Source organism: Camellia sinensis, chromosome 1 (genome assembly GCF_055761805.1).
Source record: "Camellia sinensis isolate YWXY chromosome 1, ASM5576180v1, whole genome shotgun sequence".
In the NCBI taxonomy this organism is placed as follows: Eukaryota; Viridiplantae; Streptophyta; class Magnoliopsida; order Ericales; family Theaceae; genus Camellia; species Camellia sinensis.
The window spans coordinates 42,798,563-42,825,938 of NC_138961.1; the positions used below are offsets into that span (position 1 = coordinate 42,798,563).

A 27,376-nucleotide genomic window follows, 5' to 3' on the forward strand; every position below is an offset into this window, starting at 1 on the left:
TCCCTAATAGCCCACTGCGATCTTAAGCCAAGCAACATTCTTCTGGACAAAGATATGACTGGGCATGTTGGTGATTTTGGGTTAGCAAAATTCCTTGCTGACCATGCCACCGATGGCTTGTCTACAAATGAAACAAGCTCTATTGGCATAAGGGGAACAATAGGTTATACTGCTCCAGGTGAATATGCCTTCATTTATTCTTAATTGTTTTATGCATCAAAAAGTGTAAAGAAAATTGCACGTGTGATTTGGGCCACACATTATTTTTTCTGTGCACAGTTCTCTGACTTTTTCTGTTTGTGGAGCATTTTTGTCTTTTATATCTTATATTTTTTTTCTCCTTACAATTGCATTTTTGCTTGCAGAATATGGTATGGGATGTGAGGTCTCGGCATAGGGTGATATCTACAGTTTTGGCATCCTCGTGTTAGAAATGTTTACTGGGAAGAGACCCACTAATGAAATGTTTAAAGATGGGTTAAGCCTCCATGGCTTTGTGAAAGAGGCTTTGCCCTGCAGTGTATCACAGATTTCAGACCCAACACTTTTTAAGATCGAAGGGGAAGGAGAAGAAAGCTTCATAAGAGGTGAAAAGATTGTGAAGTGCTCGAGTTTGATACATGAAATTGGAGTCCTTTGTTCTTCAGAATTGCCTAGAGAAAGAATGGACATCAATGATGTTGCAGCTAACTTGCATTTCATCAAAGACACTCTTCTAGGATTTGAAATACATTGAAAGAGATGAATTTATGAGGGAATCAATTGGAATGTAATGCTTTTGTCCTAATAATCTCCCTCCCGGAAGAGATTACATGTTTAATAACAGCCTTACTTCCACATTGGTTGAGCCAACTCTACATTTGTACATTTAGTGAAAAGTAAAGTTACTTATTCAAAGAAAGTGTTAGAATTTGAAATGTGTTGATCTGATTTATTTTGGGTGTGATTCTCATTATATCAAATTTAAATGTACATCACAAATTCAAATCTTATATATGTTCCTTGCACGTGAATTTTTTTCCGTTCAAAATGTTAATAATACATGACGAAGGGAACGCATTTGTAACAAAATTCAAAGTATAGAGATCAAATAATTTAAATTAAAATTAGTAGGACCAAAATAAAATTTCACTTAAAATAGAGGGATCAATTGTATAAATTACCCCTTTTTTTTAACTACAATCCTTTTTTTTTGTTGGGGGGGGGGGGGGGGTAAGTAACTACAATCCTATTTTGATTTACCCTTGAACCCAAATCCCTAACCCTATATTGGTCTGGAGAAATCAATCTGTGAGTTCTTCATCTTCACACTTTTTTTTTTGTTTATCAAATTTTGATAATGGAAGACTATATTTGTTTTCTCTAATTTCTTTGCTATAATTTGTGAGCCTTAATTTATTTGAGGATATAATTGTTTGGCCCCAATTATCAGTTAGGGCAATAATTGTTCAAGTTACTTAGCACTGTTAATAATGGCTTTTCACTGTTTTGTTGCGCTCAGTTAGCCCTAATTATAGTTGTTGCCCTAATTTGTGTTGTGTTGTGTTGTTCTGTCCTTGAATTCAATTTATTGTTATATATGCTTATATGTGTAAATGCAATAAATCAATTCTAATTCTATGCTTGATACTATTTTTCATTGGTTTGGTGCTTCAATAGAAATCTCTAATCGTTGTTGTTCTCTAATTTATTAAAACATATTATTTGCGGATATCAATCATTGTGAATTTGTGTGGATTTTTTATTATATAGCCATGCCTCCTAGGAAGTATATTTTCAGATATTAAAAAGGAAAAAAGAAGCAAAAAGTAGAAAAATTCATTCAATCTTAATCGGGAGTGCTTACTAAATTTCTTGATAGCAAGAAACAAATAGAAGGGCCTCTCGAACTCCCTAGCCCGAACTCCTGAACACTAGTTTAAATGCACCTGCATTTGATTTTCACGGGTTCAATAGTAGCTTTCTCTTCTTATAAATATACATATACACCCTTATGTGAAACACACAAACTCATCTAAAAGGTAAATAAACTCAAATCACACAAGCACATTACATTATCTTTCACACATGGACTAAATAGGAAATAATCTGATAATAAAATTATTTATACACTTTGTGAGATATAGATTCCCAGTTTGAAGATAACATTACAAGCATAATCATCTTCCTTTTTGACGGAGTGTTTACCATTTATCACCACTTTGACAAGCATCAAGCTTCATTGTCCTGTAATTTAGTTACCAAAGAGCAAAAAAGAGGACAAAAATCAACTCAAAAATCAATTGAATAACATCTCAAAAAAATCCTCTTCAATGGAAGCATATCTTAGTCAACTCAAGACCATTTCAGATCAGTTGGCCCTTGCTTCTTTACCTACCAAATGAAGATCTAGTTCTCATTGCTCTCAATGGACTTCCTGTTAAGTACAATGCTTTGAAAACTACCATTTGTGCTCGAGTTGAACCTATCTCCAAAAAGAAGAAACATCGATTAAGAATGTCCCGAGAAGGCAAACAGCATGGTCATGGGAATGATGGAGGTGGATGGCAACCAGTGGTCCGTCGTCATGGTGGCAGGGGAGTGTGGAGCAGCAGGGCAGACGCAGCCATATACTTTGTTTTTGTGGATAATTTTCCAGAAGCTATGGAGACTAGAGGGTTATACAATATCTTCTCCAACTACGGGGTAGTCATGGATGCTTTTATTCCAAACAAGCGAAGAAAGATGACACGATCTCGTTTTGGCTTTGTACGTTACAATTGCTCTGTAGCAGCGGACATGGCAGTACAAAAAGCACATGGGCTTTGGTGTGATGACAGAGCATTGAAGGTCAAAATGGCGGAGTTTGAAAAGGTGTTTGGTCCGAAGTCCAGGTCGAGACAAGTACCACAGACAAGAATGGCTACAAATGACAGTCTCATGGTTACTACTGGATATCAAAGGACCAGGTCCTCTGCTGAGGCTGTGAGAGGAAGAGGTATCCAAACTGCTGCTATCCGAACTATTCATGCTGTTGAGGAAGGTAATGGTTGGTTGTACGAAAGCGTAGTAGCAAGATTAAAACCATCCTTATCAGTGGTTGAGTTTAAGGAGGAAATAGTAAGGCAAGGCTTTGGGGAGGTTAAGGTGAGACTGGGTGGGGGAAGAGATATGGTTCTAACCTTCACCTCAGTTGAAGATATGAACGTCAAATTTCAGGAAATGCAAGAGTGGCTTAACGCATGGTGTGAATCAGCTCATGTATGGCGGCATGGGCTGGTGCTTGAACAAGAATGACATGTCTGGCTAAGTTGTTATGGAGTTCCACTGAATTTGTGGAGTTTCTTTACATTTAGCAGCATTGGCAAGATCTGGGGTGCAGTGGATGCTATAGATGATGATACTCTTCGGCTCAACTCCTTTCACTGTGGTAAAGTGAGGATAGCCTGGAGTGCAAAGGTACACTATATCCTGTGCGAGTGTGTGAGGAACAAATTATAGTTTCTAAAACTTTGCAAGATCAATGTGTATGCCAATCTAATAAATGGAAGAATGGAGTGGGGTCACCTTCAGAGGCAAGTGCAGAGGCCCAGATCACGGACAAAAGCAGCAGGTATGAGGAAGAAGATGACGATGTGGAGGTCCAGATGGACAAGAAGTCAGATCTACGGGGTGATGTGGAGGTCCAGTTGGGCAAGAAGTCAGATTCACGGGGTGATGTGGCTGGAGTGGGTACTATTGTACCACCTATTCTTGCAGATGCACTGGACGGGGATGATAGACTGAGAGATGTCTCAGGGGTAGCTGAAACTGATATGATGAAGGAAATGTCAACGGAGGGTAGCGCACACGTAAATCAATTGGCAGAGGTAGGGACGAGCTGCAAGTAGTGTGATGATTGTGTCAGCCGTAGGGTAGATGGTGATGTATATACTCCTGGGTTCATTAGAAGTTTAAGTGGGTATGAAAGTAATAGGCCGGGTATTCACCTTGAAGTGGCTCTTGATGGGGCCCAAATGGCAGGTGGGTTGGTTGGGTCGGCCCAAAGAACTGAGGGGCTAGTTCAACTTGGTAAGTCTAACTTCCAAGACCCAATTACTTTTCCAGAGGGGCTTGATCAGTGTGTAAATCGTAACACAGTTGGTCCAAAGAGTTTTTTAGCCCATAATACAACAGCATCCGTCTGTCCAGCAAAGAAGGAAAAAATGAAAGGAAAAGCACTACCTGCTTCAACAAAACAGTTTCAGAAGCAGCAAATGAAAGGGAAATTTGATGTTTCCACGGGGTTGGGGGCATCTTCATTGAATTTGAGGAAAGGAGCAGTGTTCAGGTTAGCGGTAGCGGCCATCTCACTATCAATGGAAAGCGGAAATAATAGAGGAAGAAGATTATTGACAGAGGCGGAAACTTCAATTCAAATAGGCAAAGCCCTTGGCCTTGAGTGTGAATGCAAAGAAGAGGAGGTGCTTAGTAAATTGCATGATCTTGAAGCCCAAGACCAACAAAGAGCAAGGCCGGGTGAAGCGGATGCGAGTTAGATTAAAATGATCGGCTGGGTAGAGAGTTTTCATATGCTTATGAAGATACAATCCTGGAATGTGAGGGGAATTGGAAGGCCTGAAAAGAGGAGACAAATAAAGAAAAGTCTTGCAGAGAGAAAAGTGGATATTGTGCTACTACAAGAAACCAAGAAGGCAGTAGTTGATTCTACCTTGGTTAGGTCTATGTGGCCTGGGGATCAATTTGATTTCATGGCAGTAGATGCGATTGGTCAAGCTGGAGGGCTACTATGTATTTGGAACCCTGAGGTGTTTTTCCTGAAGGATTGCTGCAGTACCCAGAATTTCATCCTTTTATCAGGTACATTATTTTCCAGCTTTGATTGTGTAATTATTAACATCTATGGTTCTAACAAGGTGGCTAAAAGAAAAGAGACTTGGGATGTGTTAGTGAGGTTGAAATCCAATTTCTTGGGGCCATAGTGTATGGGGGGTGACTTCAATGAAATAAAGAACATCTCCGAAAGAATAGGGTGTTCGAGAAGGGATCGTGGGATGAGGGACTTTAATAATATGATTGAACAACTCGAGTTGATAGACATTCCTATGTTAGGGAGGAAGTTTACTTGGTACAATTCTCAAGCTAGGGAGAAATGGAGCAGAATTGATCGATTTCTTCTTAATTATGAGTGGGTGCAGAATTTTTCCTTCAAATTATGGGGGCTTCCTAGATTTTTGTCCGATCATTGTCCTATTATTCTGATGGAGGATGATAGGGATTGGGGCCCTAAGCCTTTTAGGTTCCTCAATGCCTGGCTTCTACATCCCAAATTTTTATCTTGTGTTCAACAAAGTTGGTCGGAATCTGCTGTGGATGGATGGGCAGGGTTTAAATGCCTTATGAAGTTTAAAGCACTGAAACAGGTCCTCAAACAGTGGAATGTTGCGGTGTTTGGGAAGATTGAATCAAAATTGAAAAGTGTAGAAGATGAGGCTCATGCTCTTGATTTGTTAGCTGAGGATCAACCATTACTTGATACAGAACTGTATAGAAGAAAGGAAGTGCGGGGTGAAGTGTGGAGGTTACATAAAATGTTGGAGTGGATTTGGTTACAAAAATCTCGAATGAATTGGGCATCTAAAGGGGATAAAAATACAAGGTTCTTCCATATTATGGCATGTAGCAGAAATAGTAGAAACTCTTTGTGTTCAATTGCTGTAAATGGTTCAATGTTAGAGGAGCCTTTGGCAATTAGGGAGGCCGTTAAGAATCATTTATGAAGCTTTTTTCAAAAAATTGGAAGGTCCGTCCCAAATTGTCTGGCCCTTTCAAGAACATAAGGGGTGCTCAAGTTGTGGCACAATTGGAGGCAGAGTTTACAGAGGAGGAGATTAAAAATGTTATCAAGTGTTGTGATGGTAATAAGGCACCTGGCCCTGATGGGTTTAATATGTCATTTTTCAAAAAGTGTTGGAAAATTGTGAGGGTTGATGTGCTAAATTTTATGAGCGATTTTCATCAGAATGCAAAGCTCGTTTGTGGGCTAAATAGCTCGTTTATAGCTCTGATCCCCAAAGTTTTAAGCCCTTCTTGTTTGAATGATTATAGGCCTATTAGCTTGATTGGCTCCTTGTATAAAATTGTTGCTAAAGTGCTAGCGAACAGAATGAAGCAGGTAATGCCCAAGATTATTGGTGAAGCTCAGTCAGCTTTTTTGGGGGGAAGAAATATATTAGATGGTATTTTGATAGCCAATGAAATAGTGGATGGTTGGAAAAGATCTAATAGAAAAGGCTTGGTGCTTAAATTGGATTTTGAAAAGGCTTATGACTCTATTAATTGGGAGTTTTTATTCGACATGTTAGCAAAGTTTGGATTTGGACCTCGTTGGTTACGATGGATGAAAACTTGTGTTTCCTCTGCTAAGATATCCGTTTTGGTGAATGGGTCACCAACATCTGAGTTTTGTCCACAAAGAGGCCTGAGGCAAGGAGACCCATTGTCACCATTCTTATTCAACATTGTAGCAGAAGGTCTTAATATTTTGCTGAACAGAGCTAGACAACTGGGTCTAATTCAAGGGGCTGGGGTGGGCTCTAGTGGGTTAAGAATCACGCCCTTGCAATTTGCGGATGATACGATTTTGTTCTGTAATGCGGATAAAGAGGAGGTGGGAAACATTAAAAGAATTCTAAGATGCTTTGAGATTGTATCAGGTCTGAGAATTAATTATCACAAGAGTGTCATCTGTGGGATTGGGGTAGATGAGGGATTGATGCTGGAGTTTGCTTCTTCATTAAATTGTCGCCACCATAAATTGCCTCTAAAATACTTGGGGCTTCCTTTGGGGGCTAATCCCAGTAGGAGGAGCACTTGGAAACCTGTTCTTGATAAGTTCAAACAAAAATTGTCCACATGGAAGAGAAGGTTGTTATCTTTTGCTGGGCGCTTAACTCTTATTAAATCGTTTATGTCTAATCTGCCCATCTATTATCTCTCACTGTTTAGAATCCCTGCTGGAGTGGCAAAGGAAATTGAGAGAATGCAATCTGCATTTCTTTGGGGTGGATCCGATCTTAGAAGGAAAATTCATATGGTCCGGTGGGAGGTGGTTTCTAAAAATAAGAAATTAGGTGGGTTAAGGTTGGGGAGGATAAAAAGTTTCAATCAATGTCTCTTGCTGAAATGGTGGTGGAGATTTGGTGTAGAGAATAAATCCCTTTGGAAGGAAGTGATTTGCTCCAAGTATGTGTCATTGGATGGAAGATGGACACCACAGTTAATAGGCAGAGAATCCAAGATCTGGTCGGATATTATTCAAGCTGTACTGTCCAATCCAGAGCTGCACCACTTTTATATTTCTAATTCTCAGATTGTTCTGGGGGATGGGAGGAGAGTTCGATTTTGGAGAGACAAGTGGGTGTGTAATGTATGCCTAATGGAGGAATTCCCAAGGCTCTTTTCCTTATCTAATGATAAAAATGGTGTGGTAAGAGTGTTTTTTGAAAAAAGGGAAGAGAATGGTGGCTGGAACATGGACTTCAGAAGACCTCTATTGGTATGGGAGGAGGAAGAAGTTAACAGACTTTTTCATTTGCTGAATTCTGCACCAATTCTGTGCAATTCCAGATCTGATGAGCTCATATGGGGTGCAGACCCATCTAATCTTTTCTCTGTTTCCTCAGTATATCTTTGGAGTGAATCACATCTGGGACCTATACTACCAGTGGCTGCTTCAATTTGGAATAATTTTGCTCCTCCAAAAGTTCAATGTTTTGGGTGGATGGCTTGGTTGGGTAAGATTAAAACTTCGAGTTTCCTCCATAGAATTGGAATTCTAACAGGGAATGTAAATCTGGTTTGTGTCTTCTGTCATAATGAGATTGAAACTGTGGAACATATTCTATTGTACTGTCATTTCGTTTGGTTGCTTTGGTCCAACATTGTCCGATGGTGGGGTGTGCAATGGGTGTTACCAGGTTCAGTGAATGGACTGTTGAATTGGTGGGATGGTTGTAGAATGAAGAAGCTGGAAAAGAAAATTTGGAAGGTTCTTCCTCTGGCTATCCTTTGGTCTACATGGAAGCATCGAAATGATTGCATCTTTAATGGCTCTCAACCAAACTTGGAAGACCTGTGTGAAATAGTGAAGGTTCGTGTAGCTATGTGGCTCAAAGCCTCACCAACTCAGGTGGAGCTTTCTATTAATGACCTGGTCTTTAACCTGCCACAGGTGAAGTTCTGCATTAGAAATGGAGGTTGAGTGAAAAAGTGTTTGTTTGGTTGGTTGGTTGTTGGTATGATTGGAGTTAGCTCCAAATAAAAATTGTGTATCATGCTGCTGCTGTAATATGCTTGATGCTGATCTGGGTTGAACAGAAGTGTCCTAGAGTCTAATATAGCAGGTGCTCCTTACTGAAGTGTTCAAGAATCTGCCTTGGACTATTGGGCATGTTGATCCTAATCTGCTGTAATGTAGAATGCTGCCTTGGTCTGCTGTTGTGTCCTACTGCCTAGCAGTCTTGCATTGCCGTGAGGTTATGTTCATCCTCTGCTGGTTAGCTGATATGGTTTGCTGATGGAAGCAAGGAAGAAGAGTTCATCCTCTGCTGGTTAGCTGATATGATATGGGCTGGTTATTTGATTACTTCTCTATCTCTCTTTGTCTTTGGTGTTTTGATTCTGAGAATGACTGCTGCTGGTGTCTACCAGATGATGTCTAGCAGCATAGCAGCATTGGTTTGGTGTTTTGTTCTGTCTCTCTCGTTGGTTCCTCACCAACTAGGGGGTGCTTGCAAATGATAGGATGGGCTTTGTGGTGCCAACCTAGTTGGGATCATTTAGCTCATTGTGATGCTCCTGCACTCCTATTTTCTTTATTGGTGTAATTTAATTTGTACCTTGTACTTGTTTTCATCAATAAAGTTTCTTTTTTGCTAATCAAAAAAAAAAAAAAAGAGCAAAAAAGAGGGCCTAAATATGAACTCATTCTAGATTGGTTTGGGGGTTAACATAATTCATGGAGTTCAAACACATAAAAGCATTATTAATTATTTAAATCACCATTAATCCAATTGAATCTTTTAGATTACCCACATAATGGCATAATGGACAATATTTTAATGCTAAACAAAGGGGAAAAAATGTAATGAATTTATTACAAAATGACATGACAAGGGTCGTGTATTATCTTCGACTTGAAGGCTAGCAATGAAAGGCGATTTGTCTCGTTACCACCAAAGGTACTAGCTGTAGTCGCTGCAGGGAGCATTCCAACATGTAGTAATGTCATGACCATGAGACATAACTGGAGCAGCTGGGAATTCATTCCTGAAATTTGAAATGTTATTTTTTAATTCTGTTTTGTATGCATAGTCAGCCTTAATTGGGTTGGTGACTAAACAACCTAAAGATTCCACAATGGCAGGGTTGTAATGCACGTGAATTAATTTGTCTTTTCTTTTTCTTTTTCTTTTTCTTTATTTTTTTTTTCTCTTCAATTTCACCAGAGTGGGGGATAACAAAATGGAAAATGTGCATTGTTTCCATTGCTCAACTTGCTTGCATAACTTGCCCACGATGTCCAGTCCTGGAATTGATAGCCCACCCTTTAGACTGTATGATGAGTGATAACATATTTTGTGGTTGCATAGAAGAAACTAATAATGCTTCCATCTATTTTTGGTGCATTAATTGCATATATACCTCTAACTCCAAAGTATGAGTTATTTGCTATTTTGGCATATTGAAACACTTTTTATACATTGGATGGTAGATTGACACAATTTAAAATTGAGGACCAAATTGAAACACTTTTATACATTGGAAATTAAATTGACACAATTTAGACATTGAGGACCAAAATGACATAAAGCTCGTACTTTAGGGACTAAAATTGACAAATCTATGAACCGCCAAGATATTGATTTGTGATTATGATTCAATTTGAAACAATGAACAACAATTCCAATCAAACAATCAACAACAAAATCGGGACAACGATTTAATGTGGAAAAAATCACAATTAGAGCACCTCCAATTATGATAAAAAAAATCAAAGGCCAAAGTCACAAAACAATCTACTAAGAAGACAAAAAAGAATTACAAACAAGAACTCTCAATTACCTAGCGAATTCACGCCCGAATTTAATCAAACCCGATGTGCCTCTTCCACCACCGTCTTCACATTGGAATTACTTTGCTCAACGTTGAATCCAAAACACTGATGTCGAATCCACGAGCCACTCTAGAATCCACCAAAGGTTTAGGCCCAAGTTTTCCGGAATCTATCGGTGAACCCATCTCTCTTTTTGTGAATGACAGAAGAAAAACAACGCTTGATGTTTGACAATATGTAATTCGTTGATCAATCAATCACCATCTATACATCAAGAAAACTCATATATAAACACCTTCCAATCTAGAACACTTTGTATTTTACTCATCTCTAAGAATCTGGACAAGTTCAACCCTAAAAACAATAAACGATGCACTTTATACTAAACAGAGTTGCGAATACCGCTCAAGTGCACATTTTGCCGCTCGAGCGGTGTGAGTAAAGGCGGTGCAAACATATACACCAATTGCTCGAGTGCAACATCTACCACTCAAGCAGTAAAACTTGCTTCTCAGAAGTTCAGAATACAGGTAGAGATACTGGATGATCTACTTCACCACTTGAGCGCACAAATGATCGCTCGAGCTGTCAAACAACTTTGACCCCGTCCTTCATCAGTGAAGTGGCAAATAAGAATGCTCAAGTCACGATACGGAATGTCAACACAAACTTCTCTAACACAGTCACGAGTCGGGTTGGATTCGCAACTAAATTCTCATAATTCACAGAAGCAATAGAGTGAATAAAAATACAACAATGGAGATTTGTCCAATGGAATTGTGCATTACAAAACCTAACAAAAACTATAATTAAATTACCTCTGATTATTATGACATTTTTGGGTACTGGCATTGTCATGAATTGCAGTAGGATCTTAATTAAGTTTTGGATGCTGACAAGAAATTTAGTTCCGAAGTGTAGTTCCTGTGTAATGCATTTATGCCGGTGCTTTGGTGGTAATTGTGACCTGGCTTCTTGCCAACTCCTATTGTTTTGTATTTTCTTAGGCTATTCTATGAAGTCTATTGACCTTTGTGGGGGTATATGTGATCCAATAAAAGCAATCTATTGACATTAGTGGGGGACATGTGAATTGAGTATATTGACTATAAAGAAAATTTCCTAACAAGTCTAATTTGGTCATGAAATTTCATTAAATGTATTATCACATGGACCATTTTTTTGAATATAGTGTTACTAGAATTCAATATAAATTTATATAATTTTTTTTTACTTATTTAATATTTTAAAAGGAAAATCTGTGATGCACACTTTTAAATTGGGGAGTTGATACTTTCATTGTTACAAGGATCTGCAGCTATACAAGATCTGAGTGTGTTTTCTTTGGAATGAATGGAAGTTTCAATTTTGCTCTTGGTGTTGTAATTTTAATGTTTTAGCCAAGGGTGGAGTGGACATGTGCCTAATGGCCTGCTAAGCTCACTCGAGTCTGCCCATGAATTATAGGACTTTGGATTATGATTTAGGCTCATGAGGTCAGGTTGGGAAAAATATTCTGGCCCAATTATGATATAGACCTGGGTTGGGAAGAGTGTTTCAAGCCAGCCCTATCCTACCAACAAATTATATATTATACGATATATTTTTAATGCCAAAGTATACAGATGGTAATGAGAAAAAAAAATAAAAAAATTACTAATTGTTCACATCAAACTTATTAAGGTTAAATGAACGGAAGAATTTCATTGTAATTTAACCTAAAGTATAAAAGGTGATTGTCACAATTAAAATTGAAAGGATCAAATCAAAATAAGATTTTGATTAAAAAATCGCTAAACATAATTAACCTGGTTTTTTTCATTAGATTTCGAGCAAAGATTTTATTTTAATTTTTAATTCTTTTTTTTTTTTTTTGAGTGTTTATGCAATTAACTAAAAAGTTCAAGATGGAGCCTGTGAGAGAAAAGGATTATCTTCACAGTAACCCATAACACACCCAAAAATCAATTAATTAATTAAAAATAATTTTTTTTAAAAAAAGACAATAATATTTATACTATAGTGAGAAACATGTAATCCCAAAGAGAAGCAACAGACATTTAACGACCAATTTTTATTATCGTGAGGATAGTCGATAAAAGGTCGTCTCGAAAAATAAAAATTAAGGTTTTTAGTGACAAAATTTTGAAAGTGCCACTAATAAATAGACTTTTAGAGACAAAATAATGTCGTCTCAAAATGGTTTATTTTTTGAGACAAAAAATTTGATCCCAAAAGAATAATAATTCATCACTAATGTTCAATTTTTATTGCTAAAAATATAATGACGACACTTTTCGCAATAAAAATATTTGGTCACAAAAAAATAATTTTGTCCCTCAATTTTGGTCTTTAAAACCTTAATTTTTTGTAGTGGGGTTCCAAGAAATTGCCAAAGGAATACATGGAAATCACTCAAAACAATGCTCACTTTTCCTCAGTTTGTCATTAATTTATGAAAAAGTCTAGAAATACATACACCAAATACAAAATCGGACAGAAGCATCTCTGAAAGTTAAATTGCATCATCACCTATGAAGTACGGGTACTTCGAAAAGTTGTCGTACTCGTACTGGGTACTAGTCTCTTCTTCTCCTCCTCGAAAGAGCATTGGATCTGCAACATCTGCCACTTGGTGAGGCAAAGCTAGCCTAACAAAGTTATGAAGGTTCAAACTATCTTTGAACATGTCATCAGTGGGTCTCTTTCCCGTGAACATTTCTAACAAGAGAATCCCATAGCTATACACATCTCCCTCTGTTGACTCCTTACTTCCCATAGCATAGTCTACAAGAAACAAATCATGCAATGAAATGGTCAAGACACTCAAATCCTTTTCTAAAAATCAGTTGTTTCATCGGAAAAGGCCATCAATGGTTTGAATTTTGAATAAGTTAACATCAACCTAAATTCTTATGAAGTAATCAACAAGTAATATTTTTTCCTTAAAAATCGAAAAACAGTAGTACGCTGTTATTTGTTTGACCAGATAAAGCACGCATCACAAACAAATTTCTCAGTATTAATTTGTCATACCAGTCAAATACCATCTCATGCCAATCCTAGGGGCCAATTTTAATAGAAACCACCAATACACATATTACTCACAGAACAATTAGGTTTTCAATTGTTTCAAATCGAAACAAGGACTAGCGAGAAAATGTCAAATGAAAAGTACGAGAATACTCCTAAGATAACTCTCCTTTTCCTCTCATTTGTTTTGGCATATGGGAATTGTATAGGCAATAGTAATCTTGTTCTTGTTATCTATTTCTCAAACTAATGCAAAAGAAAACACATTAGAAGTATTAAAAATGGAAGCAATTAATCAATTTTTTTAGGAAAGCAATTCTTCCACATCAAATAGTCATCATTCCGTGGCCTACTTTGATTGTGGTTGTAAGGCAAAATATAAGGAATTCCATTTTTTTCCCTCTACAGGTGTCGCAATTAAGATATCTGTGTGTGCCACTTAAATTCAATATGTGAAATACAAATTTATAATGGAATTCTCCTAAGAATGTAGAGGAAAAAGAGTATGAAAATTTAATCAATGAAAAGTGGGTGAAAGAATGTTTTCCTTGATTTGTGAGGAAGCTGTGAGTGGCTTCTAGTAAGAATCTTGCTTACCCAAAGTCACCTACATGGCCAGTCATGTCATTGTTCAGAAGAACATTGCTTGGCTTCAAACCACAGTGGACTATTGGTGTTGAGCATTGATGGTGAAGATAATCCAACGCACAAGCAACATCAATAGAAATATTTAATCTCTGATGAAGACTTAATTTCTTTGGTTCATTGTGCAATTCCTCTTCTCTGTTAACTGGATGCAACCACTCGTCCAGACTTCCATTTTCCATGAAATCATAAACTAGGGTCTTAAAATCATTACCTTGATAATCAACACCTGAACATGCAGTGAGTACCTTAACAAGGTTCCTATGTTTGATGTTCCTCAAGGCCTTACATTCGGCTATGAAACTTTTGGAAGCCCCATGACGTTGGAGGTTGAGTACCTTCACGGCAACAATTGTTGCACCATATTCAAGAGTTCCCCTATACACCGACCCAAAACTACCAACACCAATCAAATTTTCTAGAGAGAACCCACCAGTAGCATTGTTTGAAAAGACACTCTCAAGAGTGATTTTCTTAGTGAAACTGAAGAAAGATATTTTTTTGTCTTTCTATACCAACAAATATATAGAATGAACAACAAAAAAGAAAGCCCTAGAAGCCCACTACATATAGAAATTGCCAGTTTTGAAGCGAGAGTTAGTCTCTTCTTTTTGGACCGTATGGAGTTGCACACAGACAATTGCAATTCAGGAATACCTCCACAAAGTTTGCTATTTCCCTCAACTGAAATTGCACTTGCATTTGTGAAGATACCTTTTATTGGTACTGCACCCTCAAAATCATTGTTAGATAAATTCAAAATCTGCAAGAATTTAAAATTCTCAATACATTCTGGAATTCTTCCCGACAAATTGTTGCGAGAAAGATCTAACAATTGAATACCCCTCAAAAAATCCAAAGTAGAAGGAATGGTTCCTTGAAACAAGTTACCCTCCATAGATAGTATTTCCAATAATACACAGCTACCAAGAGTGTCAGGGATTTCACCATATAACATGTTCTCGCCAACATTTAAGTAACCAAGGTTCTTCAAATATCCAACTTCCACTAGAAGAGGACTTAACAAAGAGTTGTGAGGTAGGCCCAAATTTGATAATGAGGAGACTAATAACTGGTTGGGGTATTGGCCCAAATTAGATAAATTCAAAATCTGCAAGAGTTTAAAAGCCTGAAGATATTCTGGAATTCTTCCCAACAAATTGATGCGAGAGAGATCCAAAATTTGATTACTTCTCAAAGAAGTGAAAGTAGAAGGAATGGTTCCTTGAAACAAGTTACCCTCCATACATAGAGTGTTTCCAACATTACACAACTACAAGAGTACTAGGAATTGTTCGACAATCTTCATTGTAATTAAATTAATTAATTTTGTTTGTGTACTTAACAACAAAAAAAATACAAAAGAAATAAAGGAAAGGAAAGAAAAATGTTTGATTACAAAAATCAAACTAGAAATAGAATTAAATAAATAAAAAACAGATTTTATTTTGTTACCAAAACAAAATTAAAATCTGATTTAAATAAATAATAATAAAACAGAAAATAAATAAATAACTTACCTGATTAATATCTTGAATATTATTCTGATCAAGTCCAGTGTTTGACACTGTGTCCTTAAGACAGATTCGTCCTCTCCACGGTGCTTTCAGAATATGGACGTCTATCTCCCAAGATGAAATGATCAACAACAAATATATGCAACACTACAATATATTTGTACAACGAACACACTAAGTGTTTTATACTCTTTCTAACAAAAATTAAATGTAGCAAAATGAAGAATAAATTTGCAGAGGTGAAGTACGAAATTTCTCAATGAAACATAAAATAAGGGTTGTCCTATTTATAGATGGATTGGTGGCTGCAGGTTTTGAATTAAACAGGTGCAAACTTGTTTGGACAGGTATGAAACCTATTTGGTTTTGAATTAAACAGATTTAAATCTGTTGGGTTCAAAATTCAAACAGATAAAAACGGGAAGGGACCTGTTTGGGTGTACAGAAAAATCGGACCAGTTTATTTCCGGAATTAATTTGAATTCTGGATTTTATTTTGCAAAAAATAAAATTAAATTCAAATGTTTTTTACCCAAAAAGATAGGTATTGGGTTGGACAAGCCCAACCCAACCTCACACCACGCACTCGTGCCGAAGCCCAGCACGCCCGACCGGATGCAGTACGCGCGTGGTGATTTTTGAGTCCAATGGGTCTAGCCTATTTTGCCCATATCCTCCCTCTCTAAAACACTTGAGTACCCCTTGGGGCACACCCCAAGTTGCAATCCCATGCCTTATAAATCCATTCAAAACTTCCCACCAAATCAATATGGGACAAACCTTATTCAAACCTTTAAGGATTTTCCACCAAAACTCCATTTCCATGGAGCACACTTTGGCTTCAATTTCCCATTCACTCGGTAATGGTTTTGAGCAACCAAATATACCACGTGAATTACAACGCAACATAGAACGCGTTACTACTTTGACCCGCGAAAATCGACACACGGGGCCTACCTAAAAAATATACCAAACTTAGGAAAAAATTATGGTTTTACCCAGAATTTTCCAACCATTTCCAATAGGAATTTCACCAGGTAACATGTTCTCGGAAATATTCAAGTAAATAAGGGTCATCAAATTTCCAATTTCCACGAAAAGAGAACCTGTCAAAGAGTTTTGAGATAGTTCCAACTCTAAAAATCCCCGAAATATTAATTTGTGATTATATTTCAATTTAAAACAATAAATAACAATCTCAATCAAACAATTAAGACAAATCGGCACAACGATTTAATATGAAAAAAATCATAATTGGAGCACCTCCAATTACGATAAAAAATCATAGGCCAAAGCCACAAAACAATCCACTCAGAAGACAAAAACAGGAATTACACAAGAGTACTCTCAATTACCTAGTGAATCCACGCCCGAATTGAACCAGACCCAATGTGCCACTTCAACCACCGTCTTCACCTCGGAATTGTCTTACCCAACATTAAATCCACAATGCTGATGTCGAATCCACTACTATGAGCCACTCTAGAATCCATTAAAGCTTCAAACCCAAATTCGATAAAATCCACCGAATAACAACTCTCTCTTTTGTGAATAAAAGAAAACAAACAAACCCCTTGATAATGTTGGTACAAAGTTCACGGATCCATTGATCACTCTTAAATCATCAAATGGATCCTCTTAAATTGTCAGGGAAACACTCATAAAACACCCTCCAATATAAAACACTTTGTTTTTTCTTCCTCTCTTAAAATCTGGACACCACAAACCCTAAAACGAGCAAACAGCGCACTTTATAGTGAACTGGGTCGTGAAGACCGCTCGAGCGCACATTTCACCACTCAAGCGGTGCGAGTAAAGGCGGTGCAAAACATGACCACTCAAGTGCAACTTTCACCGCTCAAGTGGTAAAACTTTCTTCCTAGAAGTTTAGGCGCACTACAAAAGTACTGGATGATCCTTTTCTCCACTCGAGCAATCAAACAACCTCGAATGCATTTGCGTTGTCCCCTGGACCCCTGCGAGCTGATCGAGCAGCTCGATCCCCGTACATAGTCAGCGAAGTGGCAAACATGAAAGGATCAAGATCACAAACTTCTCTACATCAACACAATTTGGGTTGGATTCGCACCTAAACACTCGTAGCCTCATTGAAACAAAAGAGCAAATAAAATTACAACTAAAAGAAGTGTTGTCAAATAGGATTGCCAATTACAAAAATCTAACAAGACTAATAACTAGTTAGGGTAATGGCCCATTAAGGTTGTGCTGTGCAAGGCTTAGATGCAACAAATTTATGCAATTGCCTAGACTTGAAGGGATGCTACCTTGATGTGAGAACCCGAATATAAAAATTAAGTAAATAATTAAATAATAATAATATTACAATCTCAAATATTTTAGTGGTGAATCCTAAAGTGCAAATTAAATATTTGGAGGGTCTTTTAATTAATTTTTAAACTTAAAATAAATTTATGGTGAAAGTATTTAATTTAGAGACAAGATTTATTATTTTAAAAAAAAGAAAAAAAAAAGGGCAAGTTAGTAAGTATATTTTGTTATAATAATGGTTATATTTTATTTAAATTAATGGGTTAGAAAATATAATAATATAAAGAGGTAATAATTTAGAGCCTTTTGTTTAGATATATAATGTAACCCTAGGTTGCCTAATACAACATATAACAGTAGCAATAGCAGCCACGGGAGAGAGAGGTTGAGAGAAAAGAAAAAGAAAAAAAAGGGGTTGCAAACAAGGAAGAACTTTTGGGTGTGTGGTAAGAATTGGGATCCTCCCCTTGCACTCCCTCCTTGCAGGGCCTTCGAGCCCACTTTTAGGCCCAATTTTGATAATCCAAACCATTCATATTTTAAGATTTATTCAGTCTATCATACCTGTAAAAAATCACGTTGATCGGATATCAAAAAGTATGTGTTCGGAAAACTGTTTATTAAATTCTTTAAAAAAATAGTTTTTAGTTCGATTTTTCCGAACACATGCTTTCTGATATCCTATCAACTTGATTTTTTACAGATATGATATACTGAATAAATCTTAAAACATGAACGGTTCGAATTATCAAAATTGGGCCTAAAAGTGGGCCCGAAGGCCTTACAAGGAGGGAGTGCAAGGAGAGGATCTGTGCTCGTGTGGTAAGTCTCTATCTTTCTTCTTCTCTTTGTTTTTGTTCTTTATCTTTACTCTATTAGTATTTAGTTCATTGATGGAGAGGTTGTAGGTTTATGTATTTTGTATATATATATATATTGTTAAGAAATCTGAGGAGTTAAATTCATGTATAAAGAATGGGTGTAATTCTTAGTCCAAAAATTCTGCACAAAATCACAAACTTTAAAAATTAAGAAACTATATCAAATGGATGAATTTTAAATTGAAATTTTTACAGTAGATTAATTACATATTGAATTGCATATCCGAATTTTCTCATAATTTTTGGGAGTCAAAATCTATATTAACTGCTACGTTCAAATCTGTCCAGAAACTGGTTTTAAACAGTAAGTTCGAGAGTGTTGTTCGCTTTGGGTATAAATCCGAAAATTATCAAATTGGGGTCATTAGAACTGGTTATGAGTCTAGTTTCGTTCATTTTTGGCCTTGCGTTGATTGCTCATGTATACTAAGAGAACCATTAATTTCTTTAAAGTGCTGCAGAAAACAACTTGTTTAGATATAATTAATTGTAGATAATTATTTTGATAAGCAAATCAAGTGAAACCATTTGGGTTTGAAACTTAGGATATATTAGTTGATATCTTGAGGGTTTTAGAATTTTTCGAACAACGTGGCGTGGGTTTTTAATTTTCAAAGTTAGCGAATAGATTGAGAAAACTAGTTTAAAATTATGTTTTATCTTAAAGTTACTTTTAATTAAGTTTCGATTTGAACCCATGTCTTGGGTGATTTTAGACCTTGAAGAACATGAACTTAGGAAATATTTAAGAGTAACGGTGAGTTGGGTTGAGCCGTGTTAGTGCGCTTTAGTTTGGGTTTACTTAGTTCCTATTCTTTAGTATTTTTAAATTAGTAGTGACGTGTAGTTTTTATACTTGGTTCAGGGCACTAGTTGGACTTTCATACTCTATTCAAGGATTATATTATTTCGTTTTCAGGTGAGTAGTTTCATGCTACATATTTTTATAAATGTACCCCTACCCTGAACTGTTGGAAAATTAAATTGTTGTTTCAGAACTAAACTATTTTGATAAATTATTATATTATCAATGGAATCAAATTATTTCCGAAACATGTGTGAACTTGGCATACTGTAAACTATTTGTTCTGGTCTCATGTTTATAATGATGAACTGCCATGTTTTGCGAAACTGATGTGTATTGATTATTGGGACCATCTGTGTATTTTAGTCCAGGGAAATTATTCCACTATGTGTGGTGACTCTGGCCACTAGGGAACAGATCTGGGTTGGGCCGTGATGACTCTAGTGCTCAACGATTGTAAGGAAAATACCTAGGTTAAGCTAGGTGACCTTCGATCGGATCGTCTTCGAGAAAAGGCCCAGGTTGCCACCCTGAGGATGACTCTTAGTTCGATATTGGATCCAACGGGCTTATAGCCTTGAGAACTGTGTGGCATATTACTTGTTATTTTCTTGGTACCTAGAAAATTATTGGTGTTCAAGTTGTAATATGTTTTAAGTGGAAAATGTCGTTTATCATGTTCTTGAGAGACATGAGTTTTTAACTGTTGAACTGTGAAACCTTGTTTTTGAAACAGATTGTCTTCACCAAACTGTATGTTAATCTAGTTTATGTGATATATATCTTATTTTGGAATTGAACCCTGTTTTCAAAACTGTATTTACTATCCATGTTGCTAGTCATTGAGCTATCAGCTGACTTAGTTGTTTACTATTTCCAGGTGTTAGAAGGACTTAGAGTGGACTCATGACATAGCGGGGACTCGATTTGTAACAACCCTCACTTCAACTTAGCCATACTTGCATACATTTATGTATGATCTTGTTTTGTTATGTGCATTTGCAAATCCTGTCTTGTTTTGCTTGAGTGTTGCTGCATGCCTTATTCTTGCCTGGTGTGTTGCCGAGGTCATCTTAAGCCTAGACACCTTGGAACCTTTTCACACTTAGAACTATCTTGGAACCACTTCTGTTGGCCTCCATCTTCACCCTGGCATATTGGCCGAGATGTCATCACCTAGGCCGAGGTATGCGTCACCTAGGCCGAGATGTCATCATCTAGGCCGAGGTGTGCGTCACCTAGGCCGAGATGTGCATCATCTAGGCCGAGATGTTATTATCTAGGTGGTCTAGATCCTTGATCCTTGCACTTAGTGATATTGTTCCTGGAATGGTATGACCTAGGCCGAGGTGTGGCATATCTAGGCCAAGATGTGGCACAGCTTAGTCAAGTGTTGTCCTTCCAAGCCGATGTCGTTGTCACCCTACTTGCCGAAGCTTTGCCCTTAGCTGAGATCATCACTTGCCAGAGTGCTCTTGCCGTCCAGCTTGTTGAATACACTTTGTCATGGTCTTGTCTTGTCAGTCAGTCACCTTTTTTAGTAGAGCCAATCAGCCGATGCCACGTGTCCCAGCAGAGGGTTAAGTCAGTGACTGTCGAGAAAACATATCAATTTTGTATCAAATCTTGTCTTCTAGAGAGAGAGAGAGACTCTAGGAAGAAGAATGAGAAGCTTTTGAGTGAGAGAGTGGACCTCCAAGCTTGACCGTGGGAGTTTGAACCGTTAGATCCTAGTTTTGAGGTTAGAATCTTAAACTACTCTTGTTGTTCTTATTGATCGTCTAGCTGCATTACATGATCAAACCTGTTCTGCATGCCTTGCATCGATTTAAAGTTGGTTTAGTAAGAGAAGATAGTGTTCATGTGTTCTCGAAGAAAAGTCTTGTTTTGATCCGAAAGTTTGTATCAAGAACCATGTTTTTGTGTTTGTTCTCACAAGATCTTTGAGTATGGGTACCCAGGTCCATGTTTTCGAACTCATAGCACGAGATCTCAAACTTTGTAGTAACAAGTTATGATTTTAGCATGCATGTTCTTCATCTTCATCTTCTCCATCTTCATGTTCTTTAAAGGGAAACCCAGATTTTTCTAACTTCGCTTTTGAATGTGGCCGTCGGGACCACACCTCGGCGAGAAGGTGTGCGACCTCGGCCAAGACCTGGTTGATGCCCAGCATATTTTTCCCCGAGATGAAAAACAGTGTTTTGTTTTGATTTAACTTGGTTTTGATGAACGCCGAGATCATTCGGTTGCATGTGAATCTTGTTTGGAAGTACGTTCAATAGACTTTGTCGTGTGTTTATAGGACTTGGACTTTTGCCTTGACCTCGACGTTTGAAGAACTATGTGAGTGGTATTTTTAATAAAGCTATGTTATCAATGTTTTGATGAGCTTTGCTTTGCTTTGTTTTGAAAAGTATTTGTTAAGCATGAATGATTGTCCCTATTTTGTATATCAAGTATTATCTTGTTTTGATGACATTCTCAGAAAGTCCTTAGTGCCAGGGGACTATAATGCAACTGCACATCTTGTTTTGAGATTCCTTAGTGCCAGGGGACTATAATGCAACTGCACATCTTGTTTTAAGAGTCCTTTGTTCCAGGGGACTATAATGCAACTGCACCAATGTTCGAGATATCTCCCTTGCTTTGTCTTGTTTTGCCACTGACGGTTTACCGCGTGGGTTTGTTTGTCCGGAATGTCATCATTTGTAATATGTTGATGCTAGTAAGCACCCCTTGAAGCTTTGAAGATTTACTAGATGGACGGGGTCCATCCCTTGTTATATAAATTTTTGATATGTATCGTTTTGAAAAGACTTCGGCTATTATTCATGCAAAGCCTTTATTATTTATATCATTCACTAAGTATCCAAGCTCACCCTCTCTATATATATGTAGGTGATGAGCAAGAAGGCGGTGACGCCTAGATGTGATTCGCGAGCTTGTTTTGGATTTTTGTTATGTCGGCTTGACTTGTATTCATGTCGGCAGTCTTGAAAATTATGCTTCTCGACTTGTAATACTTGTATTTTGCACACGTCGGCTTGAGAAGCCTTTTGATCAAGATGTAATAAGTACTTTACTTCATTTGTACTAACTTGTAACCCTTGTGAAGATGTTTGCCATTTCATTTGACTTACGCACAGCTCTTATGGACTAATCTGATTTGTATGTATTGCTTCTGCACTTGTGAGCCCCATATATTTATACTCTGTTGTGTGTGGATTTTGAAAATTGGCCTTCGGTAATCTTGGATTACTGGCCATCACGGCACCATCCTACTAGGGGCGGTTTGGAGTCGTGACAGAATGGTATCAGAGCACAAGTTCCTTAGTATACGTTATTCACACACTTTGAGTCCTAAAGAGCATAGAATTTCCCCTTAGAAGGATGTTAGGATTGCATCATATTGTTTGCTGTTTGAATAAGGTGTGCATCGTCTCGGCATGCTTAATTGTTACTTGCCTACGTGTTTATTTGTTCATTTTGTTTTAAAGTCTCATTTTGCATACTCATAGCGTCATGAGGAGAGGTAGACCTCCAGTTGGTCGAGATCAGTCCGAGGACAGATTAGACAGACTGGAAAGGTTAGTTGAAGGTTTGGCCCACGAGTTAAGGCAGACAAGACAGCAGTACGCTAGCGCTACTTCAACTCAGGTAGAGCAGACAAACGGCCGAAATGCAGTTCCGCCTCCACCTCCTCCAGTACCACAAGTGCTCCCACAGCCAGCCTTATATGGGGACGACACGATAGCCTTGATTAGAGAGTTCAAGAAAATGAAGCCACCGAGATTCCAAGGGGGTATAGAGCCGATGAAAGCCGAAGCGTGGGTTTTGGAAATGGAGAAGCTGTTCGAGATCTTTCCCAGCACCGACACCCAGAAGGTGACATTGGCAGCCTTTACCCTAGATGACGACGCTCGCAGATGGTGGATGATGGTTCGAGAAGGCAATCCAGACTTGACCTGGACCCGATTTTTGGAGTTGTTTTACACCAAGAATTTTCCCCTAAGTGTTCGAGATCGCAAGACTACCGAATTTCAGACTTTGACGCAAGGCAGAAGAACAGTGGCTGAATATGACCGTGCCTTTACCGAGTTGGCGAGGTATGCACCCCACATGGTCAACGATGAATATATGAAGGCTAAGAAGTTTGAAAGTAGGCTGCGTGGACTGATACAAGACCGAGTTAACATGCTCAACATGCCGACTTACGCCGGAGTATTGGACAAAGCCATTCTGGCCGAAGCTAACTTGAATAGATACCAGAGTTCGGGAGAGAGCCAGAGGAAGAGACAGAATTATGACAATCGCCGAGCACAATTTGGTACGAAGAAGAAAGCGAATGTTGGCAGTTCGAGCAACCCAAGGTAGGAAAGTGGTACTAAGCCGACATGTTCTAGTTGTGGGAAGCCACATTTCGGGGTCTGTCGTCGGGCGTCTGGAGCCTGTTATGAGTGTGGTGAAATAGGTCATTATGTGAGGGATTGTCCTAAAACAAAGGCTAATGATAGTAAGAAGGATGAGAATACCTCGGGTTCCGTACAGAAAGGTAACGTGGGGAAAGGACAAATGAGGCAAGGCAGAGTCTTTGCACTAGTACCAGGAGACACTCAGAATGCTGAGACAGTGGTGTCAGGTATACTCCCAATTTGCTATCAAAATGCATATATATTGATTGATTCGGGTTCTACGCATTCATTCGTTTCTGCTAAGTTTGCCGAGAAGATTAATTGGAAACTAGAACCCCTTGATTATGTGTTATCTGTATCTACTCCATCTGGGAGATCTATGAATGTTGCATCCATCTATCGAGCATGTGTTATTGTGATTGGGAATGTTGAATTGTTAGCTGATTTAATGCCATTGGACATAACTCATTTTGATGTTATATTGGGGATGGATTGGTTAGTGACAAATCACGCATCCATAAATTGTGTTTCTAAAAGTGTCACGTTAAAACCCTCAAACCTAGCCGAGGTCACGTTTCAGGGTAAGGGAGTAGTATCCCCACCTTACTTAATCTCGTCCATGAAAGCCTATAGGTTGATCCAAAAAGGGTGTCAAGGTTATTTGTGTAGTGTACTAAGTAATCTGAATGGAAGTGTTGAGTTAGCCGACGTCCCAATTGTTAATGAATTCCCCGACGTCTTTCCAAATGATTTGCCTGGTCACTTAGTTGATAGAGAGGTAGAATTTACTGTTGACGTCATGCCGGGAACCCAGCCCATCTCTAAAACACCCTATAGGATGGCCCCCGCCGAGCTTAAGGAATTGAAACTCCAACTTCAAGAGTTGCTAGATAAGGGTTTTATTAGGCCGAGCACTTCACCTTGGGGAGCATCCGTCTTGTTTGTTAAGAAGAAGGATGGTACACTTCGTCTTTGTATTGATTACCGAGAACTGAATAAGGTAACCATTAAGAATAAGTACCTGTTACCGAGGATAGATGATTTATTTGATTAGTTACAAAGAGCACGAGTCTTTTCCAAAATTAACCTTAGGTCGGGTTATCATCAGCTTAAGGTTAAAGCCAAGGATGTTGAGAAGATCGCTTTTCGGACGAGGTATGGCCACTACGAGTTTTTAGTAATGCCTTTTGGAGTGACCAATGCCCCTGCGGCATTTATGGATTTGATGAACAGAGTCTTTAAGCCATATCTAGATGAGTTTGTGGTTGTCTTCATCGATGATATATTGATCTACTCTAAGAGTAAAACTGAACACGAGGATCATTTGAGACTTACCTTACGGACGTTGAGGGATCGGAAATTGTTTGTTAAGTTTAACAAGTGTGAGTTTTGGCTTTCCACTATTTCATTTTTGGGCCATGTAATTGATAACGATGGTATTTCGGTCGATCCTAGTAAAATTGAAGCCGTTGTGAATTGGCCGAGGCCGACTAATGTGTCCGAGATTCGTAGTTTTCTGGGATTGGCAGGTTATTACAGAAAGTTCGTGAAGGATTTCTCAAGGATTGCAATTCTGTTGACACAACTGACTAAGAAGGGAGCGGCTTACGAATGGACTGAGGATAGGGAAGCGGCTTTCCAGGAGTTGAAGACGAGGTTAGTCACAGCACCATTCTTGTACTGCCATCAGGTAATGAAGAGTTTCAAGTTTGTAGTGATGCTTCGCATAAGGGTTTGGGTTGTGTATTGTTAGGTTTTATTTCTTGGCAATCCCGTTTGACAAAACTCCTTTGAGTTGTAATTTTATTCGCATTTTTATTTCAGTGAGGCTATGAGTTGTTAGATGCGAATCCAACCCGAATCAAGCATTTCAGAGAAGTTTGTGATGATAAAGCTTTCAAGATTGCCACTTCGCTGATTATGACGGGGATCGAGCTGCCCGGTCAGCTCGCGGGGGTCCAGGGGGCAGCGCCCCTTGGCGGGTCCGGGGCAGCGCCACGGCGGGGTTGAGGGGCAGCGCCCCCGAAGCAAAATGCAAAAATGCATTCAAAGTTGCCTGTCCGATCATTTTCCAGTTTTTCCATTTTTTGGCCTTTCCGCTCGAGCGGGGCATCGGGCGCTCGAGCGGGGATTGGAAGCTCTCAGCATCTCTGCAGTCGCCTGTAAAAATACTGGAAGGTGTGATTTTACGCTCGAGCGGATTCTCCTACGCTCGAGCGCATCTCAGTTTGTTCGCACGCAGTTTTTGGTCAGTCCGCTCGAGCGGGCTGTGTTGAGCTCGAGCGGAGATCGCGGGACAGATTCTATAAATTCGCGTGTTGGGTCAGATTTTAGGATAACTGCTCCAGATCTTCTTTTTGGTTTCTAGGGTTTATATCTGGGGATACTTTGGGAGTTTTCTTTGATGTTTTTATTGAGTATTCAACTCATGATCTAAAGAGAGTACATCAAAGGTTTGTTTGTTATACACAAAAGAGAGAGTTATTCTTCAGTTGTGGATTCTGAAGAATTCGAGCCTGAAGCTTTGGTGGAATCCGGAGTGGCTCATCAGAAAGACAATTCCGTGGTGAAGATGGGGTTGGAAGAGGCACATAGAGGTTGGTTCAATTAGGCGTTGTGGATTCGCTAGGTAATTGAGAGTATACCTGTGTAATTCCTTTAATTCTTCTTAGTGGATTGTCTTGTGGCTGTTGCCCGTGGTTTTTTGATCACAGTTGGAGGTGTCCAATTGTGGTTTTTTCCACGTTAAATCGCTGTGTCTCTTTGTCTTGATTGTTTGATTGTTTGATTGGGATTGTTATATTCTGCTTAAAATTGATACATAATCACAAATCAACATCTAGGGGATTTCTAGATTTTTCATGTATTAATGAAAAAAGGTAAGGTCATAGCATATGCATCTCGTTAGTTGAAGCCACACGAAAAGAATTATCCTACCCATGATTTAGAACTAGCGGCCGTGGTATTTGCTTTAAAGATTTGGCATCACTACTTGTATGGAGCTTCTTGTTAGGTTTTTACAGACCATAAGAGTTTGAAGTACTTGTTCACTCAGAAAGAATTGAATATGTGACAGAGAAGATGGCTTGAGTTGTTGAAAGACTACGACATGCAAATTCAATATCACCCAGGTAAAGCTAACATCGTAGCCGACGCTTTGAGCAGAAATATGGTTCGAACTTTGGCATGTCTAACCACGACCTCAGTGGAGCCGACTATTGTTGAGGAAGTAAAGACAAGACAGATGGAGGATGAATTCTTCAAGAAGGTAGCTGATGAGATTATCACAAAGCCGAGATTAGGGTACACCATAGAAAATCAAGTGCTCAAGTTTGAAGGAAGATTGTGTGTGGCCGACATCCCAGAGTTGAAAAGAAAAATTTTGCAGGAAGCTCATGGTTCCAAGTTTGCTGTTCACCCAGGGACACCAAGATGTATCAAGATGTGAAGTAGACGTCTTGGTGGCCGAATATGAAAGGAGAAATAGCCGAGTTCGTGTCCCAGTGTCTGTATTGTCAACAAGTGAAAGCAGAACATCAAAGGCCAGCAGGACTTCTTCAACCTTTGCCGATTCCTGAATAGAAATGGGAACACATCTCCATGGACTTTGTGGTTGGTTTGCCGAAGACGCAAAAGGGTATGGATTTGATTTGGGTCATCGTGGATAGACTAACTAAGTCAGCGCACTTCTTGCC

The 27,376-nt window shown here is 38.5% G+C and overlaps 1 protein-coding gene across 1 annotated transcript; it reads right to left on the minus strand.

The window, feature by feature from the left end:
- Positions 1-12,611: 12,611 nt before the first annotated feature.
- Positions 12,612-15,020, minus strand: LOC114302204 (putative LRR receptor-like serine/threonine-protein kinase At3g47570). The gene is made up of 3 exons (XM_082875790.1): positions 14,355-15,020; positions 13,737-14,283; positions 12,612-12,883 (listed from the first exon to the last, which is right to left on the minus strand). The coding sequence occupies exons 1-3, from the start codon at positions 15,018-15,020 to the stop codon at positions 12,612-12,614; spliced, it is 1,485 nt and encodes a 494-aa protein (XP_082731916.1).
- Between the last annotated feature and the right edge of the window lie 12,356 nt (positions 15,021-27,376).